At 37.4% G+C, this 18,076-nt stretch overlaps 1 protein-coding gene across 3 annotated transcripts in view; it reads left to right on the top strand.

The window, feature by feature from the left end:
* Positions 1-18,076, top strand: part of QSER1 (glutamine and serine rich 1) — a 41,079-nt gene that overhangs the window by 17,867 nt on the left and 5,136 nt on the right. For 2 of the 3 annotated variants that reach the window (XM_079310112.1, XM_079310113.1), the window contains exons 4-10: positions 2,542-6,240; positions 9,071-9,369; positions 10,402-10,518; positions 11,055-11,188; positions 12,230-12,441; positions 13,605-13,742; positions 15,059-15,156. In XM_079310112.1, coding sequence (XP_079166238.1) covers positions 2,542-6,240; positions 9,071-9,369; positions 10,402-10,518; positions 11,055-11,188; positions 12,230-12,441; positions 13,605-13,742; positions 15,059-15,156 — 4,697 coding nt within the window. Of the gene's footprint in view, positions 1-2,541; positions 6,241-9,070; positions 9,370-10,401; positions 10,519-11,054; positions 11,189-12,229; positions 12,442-13,604; positions 13,743-15,058; positions 15,157-15,626; positions 16,064-18,076 lie in introns of those variants that run through there. The other variant, XM_079310114.1, reaches the window with a different exon arrangement.

Below are 18,076 nucleotides of genomic sequence, written 5' to 3' on the forward strand. Positions count from 1 at the left end.
TTGTGCAGCTGTGCAGTGAATTGGATCTATTCACTGATCTGGCAGAAGAATGTTTGAGTAGCTTTTTTTCCTTTGGTGGGATGTTTTTCCTCTTTATCAGCAGGCTGGTCTGTGTCTCAGGGCAGCTCTATGATTGCTGTTGTGATTTGGAGGGCAGGCACAAGGTAGCAAGAGTGGAACAATCCTTTTGTTGACAGTTTGCACTCCTGTTAAGGGTAATGTGCAGCTGCATTCTGTCAAGAGAATAGAGACTGTGCCTTTTAACTCACCATTGACAAAAGCACAGATGAAGATACAGTCTTAATATAAATCAGTTGTGAGTTTAGAGTTATGATGAGCCATCCTCACATTAGAATGTCAGCTGGGAGGAAATCTTTTTGTCTCTTTGTCCTAGCATTTTCTCCATTGCAGCCTGCCTTACAGTGAATTGTGAAGAATGGGGAGACATGCTGTGGGTTGGGTTTGGTGTTGGTACCAGTGATTGAGAGACTTCTCAGTACTCATTACTAAGAACTCATCAGTCAGCCTTTTTTTCAATATTATCAGTTCACTGAGCTTTCTGTTGTCCTTTAACCCTTCTGCTGCTTTTCTGTAACCCTCAATCCTCCCACGTGTCTTTTGAGAGCTTTCTCTTCCACAAACTTTTTTGATGGGGGAAAGCAAGAGCTCTTCACTCTGCAAGGTGGCCTTTTTTTGGACAGGTTTTTTACTTCAGGGTTTTCTCCAAACCCTGCAACTGCTGATTTTGGGAGAAAAAAGAAGAACATTATGTTTTTTATATTTATCCTTCCAAGTGTTCCTTTGGTCTGTGGATTCTGTTGTCAGTGTTCTGATTTCTTAGGGTGTTGAGGGTGTGTCTGTGCATGCAACTTTAGTACCTTTGTTATACCTTTTGTCTGCTCCTGAACAAATATTAGAATACAAAGCCCAGCAGTTCTGCTCCTGTGACTGGCTCTGGTCTGGTTTAAGAAGTTATGGGTGTATTTGGAAAGGTTTTGATTTATAGAAGAGAAATGTAAAACACAGGTTAGATGAGAAATTAGCATCTGCAGTTGAAACAGGTTTAAATTCTTCCCTTTCTTTGATGCTTCTGGATGGTCCTTTCTTCATGTTAGCAGAGAACTCAGTTGTACATGATATTGCAGTTTTTTAGAATAGGGGAGAAAATGTGCTTTAAAACACAGGTTGTGTTTTCTCCCTCAGAAAGACCTTATTGTTGAATAAGGAAAAATACCTTGGCATTCCTTCTCTATCACATCTCTTCATATCAATTTGTCTTGGAGTGAAAGGGAGATACAAAGAATTTATTTCTCAGCTTCACCTGAAACTTCAAAAGCAATTGTATGATTAGGTTGCAATCAGCTTAAGAAGACTTTACTGTATTGTAGAATGAAGTATTTTTTTAACTGAAGTATTTGTTTCAAAACAAGCTTTATTTACTGAGAGTTTTTATTTATTCTTAAATGATGCCAAGCTGAAAACAGTTTTAAGTATGCAAGAACTGAAAAAGGTCAAATCATTCCATTGATTTTAATTTTTTTCTGATTTGCATAACCTGGTAACTTTCCCAGTGGAAACTGATTCCTTTACAAGAATGTTAAGCTTCTCTGGGAATACACTTGCCTTCTTTGCTTTTCTTGGGAGACTTTGAAAACAGTACACAAACTTCACTGGTGTCTGCAAGTTACAGGGTGAAAAACACTGAATTATATGGATCACTACTCTAAGCCTTAAAGCTTGCAAGAGAATTTCATACCCCTATTTCAGCTGGAGTAGTGTATTCTGTTGAAAAATCTTGTTTAAGCCAGGATGTCATAGCAATGGCTGGATGCAAATAAGTAATATTTTTTTCAGTTAGATAGTTGCTATTGCACTGTGCTGATAATTGCTGTCTGTGGATATTTGGGACTCTGACTTCAAAAAGCATACAAATCATATTTATTGCTTGTATTGAAAGTCAAACCCCTGCTTTAAGAAAATGAATTGCAGAGTGTATAGACCATTAGCAATTTCACTGTATGCTCTGAAATGTTTCCCATAAAGTGAGTTATAAAATTATTGGTGAGGGTAAATCTAGGAGATGGGATTGCTTCTTAAACTGTGTGCATGTTCCCACTGCTAAGGTGTAATTTTTACTGTTTATTAAAGGTGGCCAGAGCTTTTGGTCAGTTTATTATGATGTTCTTTTTAAACCGAAATGAAAACTAATAAAGAGCCTTCAATTTCAAAGCAGAATTATCTTGTACAATTTTTTTATCAACCATCTGCCTCTTAAGGGTATAAGGTTTTCCCTTGGCAGTTCACTGCAGGTATAGAGTTTGGCATTCTAAAAAACCCTACACTTGCATTTTGAAAATTAGCCATGATAAGTGCCTCCCTATGTATGTTTGGATTTTTTAAAGGGTGATAATTCTAAAGAGCATTCTGTTTGTAAATGCTGTAAGAGCTTGCAGTTAAATGACTTACAGAAGTGCAGTGTTGTAACTTGTAAAGCTCCCTTATGCTCCTTTTTCCTTCTTGTTTTGTTTTTGTTTTTTCCAGGTATGCATTCCTCGACAGCCACAGAACTATTTGTTACTGGAGCTCTGCCAACCTCTGGAACATTTCCACCAACCTCTGCTTTATCAGCCTATCAGCATCCCAACACCTTCAGCAGCAGAAACTTTGCTTCCACCCCTTCTCTCACTCTTCAAGATGCTACTTTCAGTGCTACATCCAACGGGCTCCTAACTCCCCACGACCCTTTATTACAGATTAAAACATCCCAGGGCACTGTTCCAACTGCTCTGACATTCGAGCGCCTGGGCAGCTCCGTTCTGAGTACCAGTGTACCCCCCCAGTCATCCACATATCGTTCTGCTCAAGAATCTGCACCCCACCTCCTGCAGCCTCAGTTCAGTTTGTTGCCTTCAAGCCTTGGAGGAGCTCAGCAGGTGTCTCAGGCCTACAGCACATCAGTCTTCACTGGTTCCACTGCTTCCATGGACAGAGCACTTCAGCGAGAATGTAGTGTTATTAAACACCACCAGCGGCCTTCAAGTACTCAGTCTGTCCAGCCTCAGCTGGCTGTGTCACAGCATTCCTTACACAGCTATTTAACGAGTACAAGTGGAGTTAACTTTCAGGATACGTCTAGGCACTCAGCATTACCCTGCAGTCCAGTTGGAGATGTTACTCAGGTGAGCAATGGAGGACCACAGCAGAAAACTTCTCAAGTCACGGTGGAACTCGCTCAGTCGTACACATCTGCAATTCCATCACCTGGTTTTCCATCTGCTTCCACAGCAAAAGTGAAAAACTGTTCCATGAAGCAGCCTCCGAGGTCAACAAAGACCCCCAAACCTCAGAGTGTAGCTCCCACTGTGCAGACACAAAGCTATGCCAAAACTGCACAAAACCAGAGTTCTGTCATTACAGGCCAAGCACAGATCTATTCTACAGCACAGCTCCCCAGCCTCTTGTCGGTCAGTCAGTCCCAAAATTATGTTTCATGCCAGGCTCAGAATGTGCCACCTGTCAGCCACTCACAGGATTTCTCATCCAGCAAGGTTGAGAAGCTGCCCTCACTGTATAAAACATTGACTTTTTCTGGGCAATCACAAGCTATTACTTCTGACAGTCAGACTCTAAATTATTCCTCAGAGGAACAGGTTTTGACCTCAGTTCCAAATGACAACTACTCTGGGCAAATGAGGGAACTTTCTTCAGTCAGCCAGGCTCAGAGCTACTCTTCTAGTCACTCTCAGGGTTTATCTCCAGTTACCCAGTCCCAAGTTAATTTTTCATCTCAATCACAAGTTTTAGCAGCTGTTAGTCCTTCAGAAAGCTATTCTTCAGGGCAGTCTTTAACACTAACATCACCTTCTCTTTCCTTTAATGCATCTCCTCGGGTACAAACCCTTCCAGCCTCCAGTCCTAATCAAAGCTATATTTCTTTACATTCTTCTCAGAACTCGCAGTCACAAGAATCCTCCTCTCCACAGTCTCAAAAGTTTTTGCCATCTGTCCAGTCTCCTTTTGCATCCCCAGCTCACTCCCAGGCACTGCAGAACAACAGACCTTCCTCAGAAACAAAGTCCTATGTTAAAAGGAAGTCTGACTCCAACTTGTACGCCTCATCCAAACAGGAGGAGGAATTATCAATGCAGGACATGCAGGCATTGCAACAGCAAGCTACACTTGAATCTTCCACTCAAAGCCTAACAGAGGAGGAGATCAGTGCTCAGGATGCATCCTACAGGGTCTCAAAAGCAAATGACAGATACTCTCAAAGCGTCATCAGAAGCAACTCTCGTCTTGAAGATCAAGTTGTTGGACTTACTCTTCAAGGAACAAAAAAAGATGAAAGAATGGTCAGTTCTGTGGAGCAGCTTTCCCAACACATTGGCCATATCAGCAGCCTAAGCCATGATATCAAAAAGACAGCTAATTTGATGAGAACAGCACAGGGAACTGTGGGTGCTAAGGAGTTAAACCAACAGCATTCTCTTATGCATAAGGTACATGAAAGTAAAGCTCAAGAGCAGCAGGGCCAAGTCATCAGCACACCACCACAGGTTCAGCCTCATGCTTTGAGACATGGTCATCAGCTGTGTTTGCCCAGTGCACAGGTACTGCTGGAGTCAACCTGTGACTTGCAGATTCTTCACCAGTCAATCCTGCAGTCGGGTTTAGGGCAAGCAAAGGCATCACCCCAAGTACAAAGAATACAGAGTCCTCAGCAGGTGACACACCCGTTCCTTCAGATGGATGGTCACATTGTTCAGAGTAATGGGGGTCATACTCAGCAGCAGCTTCATGGTCAGAATTCAGAAGTAATGAAAATGGACATTTCTGAGTCTTCGAAACCACTACAGCAGCATTTGACAGCAAAAGATCATTTCACTCAGACAAATCAGCACGATGCAAAAAATCAATTTGTTTCTCTTAGTTCAATATGCTTCCCAGAATCTATACTTCTCAGTGATGAGAGGAATATATTATCCAACGTGGATGACATCTTAGCAGCAACAGCAGCAGCTTGTGGAGTGACACCATCTGACTTTGCCAAATCAGCTTCTAATGAAGATGAAATCCAAACTGTTGAAAATAGCGAGGAGTCTAAAACGCAGTTCCGATCGTTGGATTCCAGACATGTGTCTTCTGTTTTCAGTGCCTCACCTACTGTAGTTGGAAAGCCAGCAAGCAGAAATAATATTTCTCTGAATGGAGGCCAAATTACTCTAAACCTTACCCCAGTGTCAACAATACAGACAAAAACTGTGAACCTGGATCAGCAGCACCTTGAAACTTCTGATCAAAGTGTAGCAATAAGAATGACCTCTCCCACCCTTGGTCCTGGTCAGGAGGAGCAGGACGCTGTTCGAGTGAAAAAACAATCTAGCATCAGTCATGAATCTGAGGAAGATAATGATGCTTCTGTTGATGGTACACTGAATGCAAGGGACACAGAGTTTGTTTCAAGTGCTAGGAGCCTGAGTGAGGAAAGTGCTGCTTCAGAGAATGATTTTAACGTGGGTGGTGATGATGGTACAGTAGCAGGTAACCAGTCAAAGGTTCCGTTGCAGCCACTGTCTGTGCCCCAAAGTGCAGATGGAGCCATTAATAGAACTGAGGAAGAATGCCAAGATTTAGCTCAAGGGAACCTTCAGAAGAAAAAAAGCAAAGGAAAAAGCCAAAATAAAAATGCTGCAGAAGATGACAGTGCAACTCAGAAACAGGTAAAAAGGAGTGGACAGTGTAAACGTCAAAATTCAAGAGGAAATGATTCATGTTTCACATACTCTTCTCCTGTTTCTGAAGGTTGTTATGACACTTACCAACATCAAGAAAGAATGAGGCAAAAAATTAAAGAAGTTGAAGAAAAACAGCCTGAAGTCAGAACAGGATTTATTGCATCTTTTTTAGACTTTCTAAAGTCTGGGCCTAGGCAACAGTTTTCCACTCCAGCTGTACGAATGCCAAACAGGACTAGGAGACCAGTCACACAAATAGTTCGTGCCCCTTGCCTGCAGCCCTCTGCAAAGCCCCAACCAGCACCAGCACCACCTGCAGCTGCTGAGGTCAGTGGAGAAAGTCCAACCAAAAAAGCTGATGAGGAACTTAAGAAAAATTTAGAAGCGTTGCCGTCGTTTTCTTCTGATGAAGATGATTCTGTGGGTGGTAACCATGATCTTCAAAAGAGCATCTCTACTGCATTGTCAGCCCTGGATGAAACATCTGACAAAAAGATCAAATCAGGTAAAATGGTTACTACAAATGCATATGTTGAAGGAGATTTTTGTAGCTGATAAGGCAAAAAAAAAAAAAAAGTAATTTTATCTCTCTTCAGGTAAAGGTTTATATTTGCTTTGGTTTTGGCCACAATTAAGTTTTCTTCAAAAGGTGTATTGACTATGTACTAAAATAGTGTTTTCCACAATTAGAAAATATGTAAATAAACTTTTTCATGCTACTTAAGTAGGACTAATGCCAAAAAGTTATTTTAGCCTGGAGTTGAAATAATGTGTGTGTTCTCTTCGATTCTGGATTAAAGTATTAAATATGATTTTCATCTGGGAACATCAACACAAAAAATATCAGAGGTTCTAAACCTATTTTTAAAAAATTCTAGCAAGAGAATATATTAGTAATTGCCACCAGCAGGTGGTGAGTTCTTGCTAGGTAAACATGCATTTTCTGTCATGATGAAGTTGCACAGGATACATGTGTGAAACAGCATTTGCACTTTAAACTGCACTCATTTGGCTGGACTGGTCCAAGGTAGGAGTCATTTGAGCCATATTGATCAGGAGTGTTGTTGCTCCCTGTGTGTTGACAGGTTGCTAACAAAAGAACAGAATCTGGGAAGGATTGGTTTGGGCAGGGAGAGCCAGACAACAACCACTGATCACATGTGTGATTGATTTTTCACACACTTTTCAGTTTGTTTGTTACATCCATGCTGGTTTGTTTTGAAGTATTTTCAGCATACAGAAAATTTTTGCCTAGACAGATCTCAGTAAAGATTTTTTTTTCCCCCCCCTCTGGTAAGCAATTAGAAACTATCCAGCCAATCACATAATTGTACTAATTCCAGAGAAATATCATTGCCTTCCAAAATAATCACAGGGAGAAAATGAAACATTTTTTTAACTCTTCTCATGGTTCAGAACTCATGACCCATAAGCTGATTCTTAACAAGAGAGAATGAAGTAATGGTTTCCCTTTTTAGATTAAAGGAGAGAGGGAGATTTTTTTTCTCTAGGTGTGACATGATTTAGTAAGAAGTACATAGCAAAATTAAACTTGAATTGTAATAATCACACCTAAGATACTGGAAAAATATTGCAGAATACATGAGATGCTGAACAATGCTTCATCTTAATTACTGTTCTTTTTTTTTCTGTGGCTATTTTTATGTAATTATGTTAACTGCATGCATTTCAAAAAGGCTGTTGCAGAGGATGAAGTTCCTTCTGTGTCTTTTGGTTGAATATAGATTTCAAACAAGAAAGAAGTGATTGTTTTTCTTCCCAGAAAGCTGAAATCTGGACAGTGCCATGGTGTGAGCCTCTTGCTGAAGTTTGTTAATTTAAATAAGCAATTTATGTGTACAATGTGCAAAGAAATATTTTAACTTTTTTTTTTTTTTATTTGAGTGAGCTTTTGATTAGTGCTTTATTTGCAGTGATTTCTTTTACAATAGTATTGTATCTTATCTGTTATCCATAAGGATGTAATATCTATGTCACCAATTTCTTGAATTCACTTTCCTGTTTTGTGGCACACAAGATTGTTTGTACAAGATGCTTAATAATTATCTTTATTTCTTGCTGGTGTTTTGCAGGTTTTCTAGTCATTCCCTCTTCTGTCTGTTTTTGCAAATAAGTATAGACAAATATTAAATATTAATATAGGCAAATATTAAAACACAGTCTTTTGTTTATAGTATTAAGTAGTACATGTACTTTTATCTGCTGTTCTGAAAAATGATGTAAATATACCTGGGCAACTAATAATGGAGTGTCTAATTAAAGCTGTCAGAACTCTCTCTCACTGAAGAAATAGAATATTATTTGCAATAATGTGAGGTGATGTATCTGGAAGAACACATTTCCCATTTCAAATTAACAATTTTACTGAATGGATTTTATGAGTCTTCACTTACTTGATATATAGCTTTTGTATTGACACATTAATTTGCCATTTAACTCATTTGTTTGGAGTTGCTTTTGTTAAAATATGTTGCAATATCCCTTTTATAATTTTTCAAGTGAAAATCAACAATTAGCAGTGATTGTAACAAAACTGTAAAGTTAAGTTTCCTGAGTGATATTAGTAATTGTGTTATAGTTAATATAACTTGATTTCTTTTAGATCAGCAAGTCAGTGTTAAAATTAATACACACAAAAGACTGTAAAGTAATATCTAAAAAGGATTCTAATTTTTTTCAGGTGGGAAAGAATAATTTTGAAAGGTGGGACATCTCTTTGGCTCTTTGGAATAGAGGAGGAAAGAAATGCTCTTTTCCCTTCTTTGTTTTGTATCACCTCTGTTAATATTAAAAATTGTTAGGCTATTGCTAAAGTCTTAATCTGGAACTTCCAGTTACATTATCACAAGATATAAATGATAAATGTCCAAAAGTTACACAGATACTGTTTTTATATTTCATGTGTATTTCTCTTTCTGCAATCCAATTTCAAAAGACTTGACCTATCAGCAGATAACAAGATTCAGTGTTGTAACCTTTACTGTTGTATTTGCTCCTTGTCACAAAGCACAACAGTATTACCTGGTGATCATGTCTGTAACTATCAAATTGTTTGCTAAAGCAATCAGTTTTGTTAATTCCAGATGCTAACAGATGCAGCAGTTTAATACAAACAGAGGTATATTCGCTACAGTATTTTGGTTTTGTTTGAGATTTAGTTGTGGTCAAATATTTTAACTCCTAGAACAGGTGTTTTTCCTAGAATAGTTGCTTTTAATATAAAATGTAACAAAAAAGAAGAAAAAACCTAGTTCCATCTTACATTGCTAATCCTCAATAATTTAAAAATCTAAAATTTGGATTTTTTTCTTCAGAAACTGAAAAAGTGACAGTTGTTACTGCTGCTGCCACCACCACCACCAGTGCTGTAATAAAGCAGGAATCTCCACAGACAACTGCTCCTGCAGGCAGCATGCAGGAGAAAATGAATCCAGCTGACCCCTTAAAAGTAGCTCAACAGGATGCTGTGACTTCAGAACAATTGGCAAAAACACAGGAGACTGTTGCAATAGAAGGATGTACTGATGAGGAGAATATGGACAGTGAAGGAGAGGGGATGTACAGAGAACGTGATGAATTTGTAGTGAAGATTGAAGATATAGAGACACTAAAGGTAATCTGAATATTTGCTGGGGGAAAAACACAGCACAAAACCCCTACATATGAATTTGGCCTCAAGAAACTACCAGAAGAGGAAAGGCTGCAGATTAGTTTTCTCTTTCTATTCTAATATTCCCTGATGGCTGCCAAAATGCCTTAAAGGTGTCTTTCTAGTGCAGATTACAAACATGTTTTGAATGTACATGACCCATTTTATGCTACATACATAATAAAGTAAATCTGTGTGCTGGTAACCTCTGTTAGAACTTGGAATTACCTATTTTAATATTAAAAAGCATAAATTTTTCAAAGGCAGTTGACTGCTTTTTTTTTTTTTTGTTAAGATAAGAGTAGACTTTCAAATGTAACTTTGCAAAAGAACTTGAATGGAATTGATTTCTGTTTTTTTGTAAGAAGTTGTGCTTTCTATTTCAACAAGAAATTTTTTCCATAAGCAACCAGTACAACTCCTCACATGAGTTTATGTGAATTTCCTTGTTGTCTTTGATTTTTTGGTTTGGTTTGGTTTTGTTGCTTCACCATTTTAATTCCTCTCTATGTTAACCTATCCTATCACAGACAGCAATATTCTTATTGTTGGAAAATTTCAAATATTTTTGATTTTTGTCTCTGTGCTCATCCTCTCAAACTGCAGTTTAAAATTAATCAATGCAGCTTTGCCACATAAGACAAGTGTTATCAGTTTGAAATATTCCCTTGTCACTTAGAAAATGGATTAAGGTATGTTAGGAGATATTTTGAATTTTAAGTTTGTTAGTTGAAGAGTCACGAAAAAGTAATCAATGTTTGACTACATTTTCCAAAAAGTATTTAGTAGTTTGTTTGCAGAATCTCTAGAGAATTCTCATTAAAGCTGCTAATTACAAACTTGCCTTGATGCAAACAGGACTTAATAACTATGGTGCTGGAATTCTAAATGACTTATTTCCATTTTATCCTTGGGTTAACTTCCTTGATGTGCCCAAGCACATTTCTGGAAGCAAAATAAGCACTGTTTTTAGCAAACAATTTTATGTTCTTCCAGGTTGCTTTGCAGACAGGAAAAGAGCCTCCAGCTATCTGGAAAGTACAGAAGGCTTTATTGCAAAAGTTTGTTCCTGAAGTGCGTGATGGACACAGAGAGTTTGCTGCTACTAACAGTGTGAGTTTCCAAAATCTTGGGGAAACCTCATGGGAGCTGCTTTCCTTAATGCAAGTCTAGCAAACTGAATGGAATGTGATTCTTAGCAATCCCTACAGAGGGAAACAACCCCTCCAACTTAGTCACCCTAAATACATCCACAACTGATTTTTTGCTTTCCAGCACGGGGTCTTTGGTATCACTTTGGCTGTGTAAAGGAACAGGTTTTCCTGACCAGAATAAAGTCACTGGAAAGAGGCTTGAGAATTCTACAATGATACAATTTTAACAGGCAGCCTTTTGCCAGGCAGATAATGCTTTTGGAATAACACGTGTGGAGAATAAAATAAAGGGAGAAAAACAACCCCCTTACCTTATTTTGTTCAGTTTTAATTATTATCTGGAAATCTGAGAGAGAATTTTTCTTGAATTATAAATGCTGCAGAGTGGCTTACTATTGTAGGTAAACATGGGGGGGGGTGTTAAACTGAAATTTTTCTTTAGTATTGAAATTTTACTTAACAGAAACACTTGTGGTCTGTTTTTTTTCCTTTTAGTATCTTGGGTACTTTGGGGATGCAAAGACAAAATACAAACGAGTGTATGTGAAGTTTGTTGAAAATGCAAACAAAAAGGAATATGTCAGAGTATGCTCAAAAAAACCACGAATCAAACCTGTCCAGTCAGCAAGGTATTTTATTTCAATTTGTTTTTCATTTTGTCATATTGTTTTCATATTGAGAACACACCTATTTAAATAAACAGGAGTTATAACTTCGAAGTATATTAATTGTGCTTTAAAATAGAAACTGAGAACTGTGTGGATTGCTTTAAGAAATTAAATATAAATTGCTGCCTTGTCTTCCCTAGTCTATTCTGTTCCATAATCAGTTATTTTGGAGGTGTTAGGGTTCCACATGCTATTTCTGTGTCATCCTTTGCCATACAACCCTGCTAGTGTAATTTTAATTTTCTCTGTATTGTTTTCTCATATCCTGTGGACTTAGCTACTTAGGTGGGGTTTTTTTCTGGATTGCTTTAATGATCATTCTAACCCAGCATACTGGAAGTACCATGCTTTCTTCACAATCCTGGAAAGTAAATTAAAAAACAGATGCTCATGACAGTGCTCTTCATTCAGGAAAACAGTGAAGTTTGAAGTCTTGTTTGGTCTCAAAGAAAGCAGTGCCATCAGATAATCCATTTTATGAAATAATCCTGGGGCAAACTTTTTGTTCCTCTCATACTTCTACTGTCTCTTGTCTCCATCCATTTTGGTTTGAAATCTCCATTTCTGACAGATGTCTAGAATTATTCTCAGTGCTCCAGAAGATACTGATAATGTTTGTGCTGCACATATCACTGCTTTCCCATCTTGATAATAGTCTTCTCTAGCATTTCCCAGGATTGTATTTTCTGCCATGCTCTCAAAATTGCATTGCATTATTAGTCCTAAGGAACAGAGCTTGGTATTTCTGATATTAACATTTCTGTTTGTTTTCCTGATTTGAAAGATAGGAAGAGAAAGGCATTGTCTGGTCAAGTATTATTTTAAAAATATAGTAGTATATAAAGTGTGTATGACCAACTAGCCAAATACCCAATTACAGTGAAATAAGTATATATAATCAGTGGGAAGTATATTCTGGCTAAATAAGATTATAACTATTTTATTACTGCCAAAACTTCTGTGGTAATTATATTCCTAAACATTCTTTTCATAATATTGTAGGACTATTCACTGCAAACCTAGTAATAGCAACATCAAACCCCCTGATCCACCAACACCAAAACCAACAGCAACAAAAGTCTCTTCTGTGAAACCCAAAGCTAAACAGCCAAAGGTAAAGGCTGAACCACCACCAAAGAAAAGGAAAAAGTGGAAAGAAGAATTTTCATCTTCCCAGTCTGATTCTTCACCTGAGGGCCAGAGTGAAGAAGATGGTGAGTGAGATACCATTGCTGGCACCCAGGCCCATTTGAACTTAACTGGGAAGAGTATTATGAAATTACATTGTTTGATCTTGCACATTTTCCTGTACAAGCCTCAGAAAGAAAATACAGAATCTGACAGTGCCATGCAAAATGGAGTTTTAAAAGCTTTTCAGTTGTTGTTGGTGTGTAAGCAAATGTGTACAATTGAAGTTATTTCAAATGTATTTTATCTACATAAATACATATTTTACCACTTGCTGTCTGTGATGGATACAATTGTAGTAGGAGAAGCCTGTTTGATTTTTGAATACATCCTAAGGATGAGAATGTTCATTAGTTTTCCATTGCAACTGAATGTCATGTCCAAAATAACATTGCTGTAATGTTTTCCTACATGCAGATGTGGGCAGAATTCAGATGCTGCTGGGGTTTTTTTTTTCAGAACCCAAGGAGAAAAACCAGTTGACTTTTTGGCTGCTTCATTGCTTGTCTGAATGCCAGCTGTTCAAATGTAGCCTGCTGAGCAGATTTGCTATTAAGGCACTCATAAAACATTGAGATACAATGTTTGCAGAAATTCTTCAGAAGATAAATTAATTTCTGAAATTACCTGTTGTAGCAGATCTACATTTTGCAGGGTTCTTTTTGTTTGTTTCCTGCATGTTTGAAGCAAAGCTGTGCATTGCTTCACTGATAAAACTTTTTAAACTTTTTTTTGGTTTATTTTTTTTGTGAGTTTAAAAATTAGGTGTGGTTGATTTCAATGCTATGCAGGCTCCGAAATGACATTAGTACTCAGAAATTCTTTTTCCTGTTGGATGAATTCAGATTTTGCAATTTTGGGAGAAACTTGCCTTGACGTGAAACTGAGGGCACTTGGAGCACTTCATTTGCCTGAAGTTATTAATTATCCTGTTTCTCTGAACTTTCATTCCTTAAAATATAATTAAAATGCTGATAGTTTAAAAAATTAACCATTTGTACCATGTTTGTATCTGCCCTGTTTTTGATGTACAAGTAGTTCATTGCAATTGACTGCACTGAATTTTAATCTCTCGAGGTACCAGTAGGGGTCACTTGTGTTTTAAAAAAAAGAAACCTTGAGTTTTGAAAAACACAAGTATTTTTAGGCTATTGAAGGAAAAGATTATTTTATGCTGTTTACTTTTCAGAGGTTGTCCCTCCAGCTCCACTTGTTACTCGCTTTTTGAATACAAGAGCAATGAAAGAGACTTTCAAGAGCTACATGGAGTTGCTTGTTAGCATTGCCTTGGATCCAGACACAATGCAAGCCTTGGAAAAGAGCAATGGTACAGTATGTTTGACATTTGTGTGTTCTTACTAGATTTTAAGGTTATTAATCTATAAAGCAAGTGTTCTTTTAAAAAAACCCACAAACCTAACAAAATTCAAGTTGCATAACCTCATCTGAAGGATCTACACATATTATGTGTGTATATATATTTTTTTGCATTCTCTTTGAACAAACAAAGTAACTTGTAAATGTTTTATCTTCTTTGCTGCATTAGAATTTTGCTGTGAGTGTATGAATTGAGCTATTTGTTCCTACAGTTACTGTACTTCAAACCTTAGCAAACATTTATTTCAAATTACAGTTTCAAGTGTGTTTGCTTCCTTATGAAGAAATAGGCATATAACTATAAGTAGATATTATTCCTTCTGCTATTAAAAATTCTGCTTTATAAACTCTAAAATCTTGAAATCCTGATCAAATAAAATTATATTAATGGACACTTTTTCTTTGAAGATAAAATATTTGCATTTGTTTATCCTAGTAGACTCCAGGGTACAAGTCAAAACTCGTGTTTCTCAAAATTTAGTAAAACACTCATGGTCAAAGATAAAGGTTTCAAAAGAGAAATCATTTCATATATTATTTAATTGCAAGCTGTTCTTTTGTACTTCTGTTTGCCTGTGCTTTAAAAAAAAATATTTCTAGCCTCTCTTCTCTTGCCTCTTGATTTGTTTTGAGTGTGCATCAGTGCACACTTACCTCAAGATTTCAGACCCATGCATTATGTCAGTAGTCCCACTAAAATCAAAGTAATTGACTTTATAAATAAAATGCTCCATGCTGAGCTGTAAATTTTCATTCCTGGCCACATGCCCATGTTCAACTGTATATTGTGCAATTCTCAGTGGTTTATCAGATAACTTTTATCAGTAAGCACTTTCCTAATTTTTTTTTTTTTAATAAATGCCAGCAGGACCATTTCTTGTAAAATGGAATAACAAATGTCAAAACCACATGCTTGTCTTCATAAAACTGCCAGCTGCATTGCACAGAAGAGGATTATCTAGAAATGGGTGTAAAATGGTTTCCAATTTTTTGTTCTGTATTGCTCTTAATTTTTCCTTGCAGCAAAGGAAACTCAGAGAAGGAGCAGGATTGCAGTCAGCAATTTAACTTCATACTATCTACACCAGTTTAGAGGTCTGAAAAAAAAAAAGTTCTCTCAAATTTGAAATTAGATTAAGTGCCAATTGCTTTATTTTTTACTTTACACATTGTATATTGATGGGTTAAAGCCTAGAATGAAGATGAATCTCATTATTGTGCATCTCTTAATAATCAACTGCTGTGGGTTTTTAATGTGTCTTCTAGATGAGCTACTCTTGCCTCACATGAGAAAAATTGATGGTATGCTGAATGACAATAGGAAAAGGCTGCTTTCCAAATTGCACTTGGATCATGCTTTCAAGGTATCCTCCTTCAAATACTGGGCTTTTGAAAGTGGTGTTTTTAGTAAATCATTGAATTTGTACTGTGTAGGCACAGCTTCAAACCCATTTGTAGCAGAAATTAATATGGATTTGAAAGAGGTGCTGTAAATTTAGTGCTTGTATGTGGCATTTGGAGAACATTTTGGGACGGAGGAGTTTATACTGCAAAGGTAAAGTTCTAGTTTTACTCCCATGTTTTCTGGTTCATTCTCAAGCATTTTTTTCCTTTAAGCTTTTCAAGTTTGCCAAAAGAAAATCTGCTTCCTGTCCTTCTAGAGCTTTTGGTTAAGTGATTGTGTTGCCTAAAAATAAACTTTTACATGAAATAGCTATGCTGTGGAGCAGATGTCTGAACCTCTTTGAAGTATAGAACATGATCAGAGGAGTTTAAAACCATGACAGAGGGATGCAAGAACAACTCATTTGTGTGCTCTTTCATGTATCTTCAGCATGGAAGGTTGAGAAAAGTGTGGATAACAAGCCCATATTACAGCAGCTTTGACGTGGTAATAAAAAAACAGGTCTGGATGTGGACAGGGAAGAGAGAAGCCATCTCAGTAGAGAGAAGGTAAACAGGAGGATAATCACTGTGCTTCCTACTGTTCCCACCCACCCTCCAAGCAGCCATGCAGAGCTTGCAAGTGCAGGAAGGTTGTTTTCACTCATGGAGTTGTGTAGGTGAGAAGAGATCAATTCCAGCTGTTAACCCAGCACTGCCAAATCCAGCTCTAAGCTCTGTCCCAAAGTGCCACATCTGCTGCACCTGATTCAGAGACCTCCAGGGATGGTGACTTCACCAGTCCCTTGGGCAGCCTGTTCCAGTGCTTCATAACCCTCCTGTTGAGGAAATCTTTCATAATGTCCACTCTAAATCTCCCCTAGCACACCATGGGGCCATTTCCTCTTATCCTGCTGCTTGGCAATAAGGCATCCTTTAGCCTGTATCTATAACCAAACTTATTATTTGTTCTTGTAAAGTCTTGAGTATAAACACCATCACCAAATTTGGTCTTTGCCTCTCTTTCCCTGTCCCCTTATGCCCACAGTACAGAGACACTTGGAAAACTAGTGCTGTTCTTTGTACTGCTGTCAGCTTAGTTTTGAGAACTAGGTGAGGAGGGAGATAGTAACAAATTGAAATTCTGCTCTTTTTCATCAAGAAACCTTTTACCCCATTCCATTTCTGGTAAATTTTTTGGGACATAAGGTAGCTTTGTTTCAGAGAGGAAACCACCATCAACCAGTGAAACAGCTGTAATTCACACTATTCTTGAACTTTTTTGATGTTAGTTATGCTGTTTTCCCAACAGCTGAATAATTTGTACCTCCTTGAACACAATTTCTTGTGGCTTCCTCCTTGCAGTTAAAAGGCCAGGGTGGGCTGTGTAATTTCAAATTCACAGAGCCTCAGAGAGGTAACATGTGTTAGCCCTCCATTTCTGTTTTTCTGTTGTGTTAAGAATTTTGTGTTAATAGTTATTAATATAGATACCTCTTTTTTATTTTGACCTGTCTGTGCAGAGAAGATAGATCAGTTAAGGGAAATTACAAATTTGTAGAATTTCAACTAAGTACATTAAAAATTGAGAGGTAGTCATGCTTGATTTTTTTTCCCATTTTAGGGGGAAAAAGCTACTATAATTCTCTGTAACACTAACATGTAATTCCAGCTGCTGATTAAGTTGGAGTTCATAGTGAATACAATAACTCTGCTGTGTGTTCACAAAGAAGCAGATGATGTATTGCATATCTCCAAAGTTAACTTAAGACTGTATTCCATCATATCAACTGCAAGATGTTAATGGATGTAAGGAAAGGATCTGCTTGTGATGGCATCTGCAAGATAGAAAACCTTTTATATTTTTCTTCTGATGTGACAGTGCCAACTTGTGCCATCCTTGGGTCAATGTCTTGGATAAAAATGAAATGCCTATTTGTCATTGTCAGTGCTTGTGTTAGTTAGGAAAATGTGTTTGGTGCTCTTTAAGATACAGGAGGTTTCTGTTCCACCTTTAATGAAATAACTATTAAAGCTGAATTAGGCATTGAAGAAAGCAGTAAGTTAAAAGTATCATTTGTCATCTGATATAATTCAGTTTGAGTGTTTTACTGGTCTGCATTGACAGGCATGGATGAATTTAATACTCTTTTTCCACTGGATACAGTTAATATGGAATATGTTAGCACTGTATTACAAACCAAACAGACACTGAAGCTAGCACTCAGTGTTTGGTAGTTTTGCCTGTAACATTTTTTATAGTTCTTACAGTTTATTGCATCCTTTGGATAACAGTTGTTATAAACAAAAATTATAAAATATTATTGTTGCTTTAGTTGAAGCTCAGTAAGGCAAGCATCTCAGCTGAATTGGGTAGACTTCATTTGAAAATAATTCTGTCTCATGCTCTCAAAGATGCAGAAATCACTGGTATTTACTTCTTCATTCCAGTTCACATTTTTCTGGTGTAGGTCAGTGGTGTGGCCGTAGAACTCTTCTGGTTCTTAGGAATTCTCCAGAGGAGAAGTGACCAGAGCTCCTTGACACTCCAAAACAGCCTTGAGGAAAGATATTGTAGTGGATAGCAAAACTAAATAATTCAAACCTGTTCAAGTTGTTCCACCTTGAAAGCATTGCAAGGAAGACTGGATATGGACAAACTGGCTGGTCAAGGTTACTGCCACCACTGTGCAGCAGATTTAATAGCTGTTTACTGAGAGGTTTGTTTAATAAAGTAAAAAATGGCTGATATACATAAAGGGCTAATAAATTATAGGCAGGGGAGGTAGTTGTAGTCAGGTACTGTTTGTTAAAAGAAAATACAAGAATGGAGTCAACTTCATATTTTAACCCAGTAGTCCCAGTAAGGTCCTTAAGCTGCAGCATTGATTTGTTTTTCCA

This window comes from Erithacus rubecula (genome assembly GCF_903797595.1).
Source record: "Erithacus rubecula genome assembly, chromosome: 6".
In the NCBI taxonomy this organism is placed as follows: domain Eukaryota; kingdom Metazoa; phylum Chordata; class Aves; order Passeriformes; family Muscicapidae; genus Erithacus; species Erithacus rubecula.